At 42.1% G+C, this 2453-nt stretch overlaps 1 protein-coding gene across 1 annotated transcript; it reads right to left on the bottom strand.

Moving 5' to 3' along the window:
- Nucleotides 1–253: 253 nt before the first annotated feature.
- SARC_04729 (hypothetical protein) lies at nucleotides 254–1829 on the bottom strand (the record flags this gene model as incomplete). The annotated part of the gene is made up of 3 exons (XM_014301433.1): nucleotides 254–523; nucleotides 1107–1319; nucleotides 1656–1829. 3 exons carry the CDS (start codon nucleotides 1827–1829, stop codon nucleotides 254–256), a joined length of 657 nt encoding a protein of 218 aa, XP_014156908.1.
- Nucleotides 1830–2453: the final 624 nt, after the last annotated feature.

Below are 2453 nucleotides of genomic sequence, written 5' to 3'. Positions count from 1 at the left end.
TACACACACACAACACACACACACACACACAACACACACACACACACACACACACACATATATATATATAGGTATGTGTGTGTGTGAGTTCTATAGACAAAACACACATCCTAAGGAGTATCCACGCAATCGAAAACTACAATATAAAGACACGAGGGAAATCATGCATCCCGACAGAACCTTGGTGAATTGTGATCAAATCTCTTACTACATGCATACATAAAGTACACACAAGGACACATATGTTTCAGGTTTAATACGCAAGTATGTATACACATTTACCCGCCCATACCTCATCAACAATACGAAAGGGTGCGTTGGCCATCTGCTGGAATGACATGAGATACAGAATCGTAGACACACTACGCTCTCCACCGGACTGGTGGTGGGCTGTTAGCTTGTGCAACGTATCTTTCTCGCGGAATTTGACTCTGATCTCCACGCCGTAGTTACTGTAGTCATCGGGACTATCGTCTAAGACTACCTCGCCTGCACATCCGAGCTGTTCGAAGAAGCCCGAGAACTGTGGGAGTGTCGACATGTTCATGTGTTGTGAGTGTGTGGGAATCACAGATACGTGAAGTGTGCAGAGGTTTATGCGAGAGTACAAAATATCTTGAATTTAAAAGTGGTGTGTTGAGATGTTCACGTGTAAATTTGCAGATGGCGTTCAAAGACATGCGGTGCGTAGAGTTGTCTATTAACGAGCGTTGAACAAGCGTGAGTAACACCCCGACGACATTGTGGCGTGTGGAGTTGTTCGTGTTTTTATATGGTATATCGTTTACGAGATATTCGGTGAGGAAGAGTGTTCATATGAGAATGTGTAGATCGCGCTCACGGAATAGGAGGTATATGGTCTAGATAAATATGAACGTGAACCTGTGATTTCAGTCTGATTTCCAAATCATAGAGGCTGCAATGGTATGGGCTCTCTGCAGTTTGCTGTGTTAAACGTTTCTAACGTCCGTACGGATACAGAAAGTAATCCAGTCATCGCTTGACATAGTGGTAGACACACACACACACGCGTCTGTTGCATACACGTCCAATCTGATAACTACAATACACGGTAACACTCCCAAGAGTAGCTGAGCCGCACCCACCTTGGTGTTGATTGTCTGGATGATCTCATTCAACGGGGTCAACCAAGCACCCTCCTTCTCCTCCTTGTGCTCCCGGAACTTGCCGCGCTGCTCGGTGAGTGATGTTAGTTGTACTTCCAACGCCTCAATTTCCGCCTCGCGTTCCTCGTATTCCCTCACCGAGTTCTCATTCACATGCAGTGTGCTGTCCAGATTGGCTTGGAGCTCGTGCATCTATACGTGGAATCGAGACGTAGCAACACAGTCCACTTTAGAACGGATCAGCGTTTAATTGAGCTTTGACGTTCCTACTTTATGCGAATGGGGTGTGTGGATTTCTTGTCTCTGTACTGAGTTTTCGTTCGTATGGTTAGTGCTATCACTTCTCATCTATGCGGACACACTCTCCTGTAAATCATGCCAACTATCCGGATGTGCGTAGAGCAGCAGCAGTACCAAACTGTAAGTCGCATTCACCTCCTACTATAACTCGTATATAAGATCAGGAAATACATTGGGTACCTGCCAATTCAGACCCTTTCATATGAGTGAATACTCAGTCGCACATACCAGCTCCTGTAGCTCGTGCAGGTCATCGGGATATGCATCGAGTAACTCCCGAAGTTCGTCATTATCGCCATTTCCTAGAGCCTTTGCCTTCTGAAGAAGACTGCGGGTTCTGTGAGATGGAAGAATGGATAGAGAACGAGCTTTGTTAATATATACTGCCAATATCTTGAACATAGTGATTTTGCACGTCTTTCCAGTGTCTGGCGACTTGTGCGCTCCAGACAGAAAAGGTGTACAGGACCATGAGTCACCTGAATAAGAGGTTGAACCTACGAGTTATAAGGAAAATCACACAAGCACTACCAACAACGTTTAGAGCCCGAGGTCTAGAGGAAGTGATGTGTACTGTATATATCTCTGCAAAAGTATTTATATAAACATAAAGCTATAAAATCTATGCTAATATATCCATTTACCAATAACACACACACATACACATGCACACACACACATGCACACAAAATAACACACACACACACATATATATATATATATACACACACATACGTATATCTATAGCAATATATATATACATATATATATACGTACATACATACATACATACACACGTACATACATACATAAATACATACACACATACATAAGTACATTAAATACATACATACATACATACGTACATACATACATGCATTTAATTTACACAAACAGCGACACAGGGTATATACATACATACATATATATACATATATATATATATATGAATGTATATATACATACATACGCACATACATACATGCATTTAATTTACACAAACAGCGACACAGGGTATATACATAC

This window comes from Sphaeroforma arctica (assembly GCF_001186125.1).
Source record: "Sphaeroforma arctica JP610 unplaced genomic scaffold supercont1.277, whole genome shotgun sequence".
NCBI lineage: Eukaryota > Ichthyosporea > Ichthyophonida > Sphaeroforma > Sphaeroforma arctica.
This window is presented reverse-complemented; position numbering and strand designations above follow the sequence as displayed.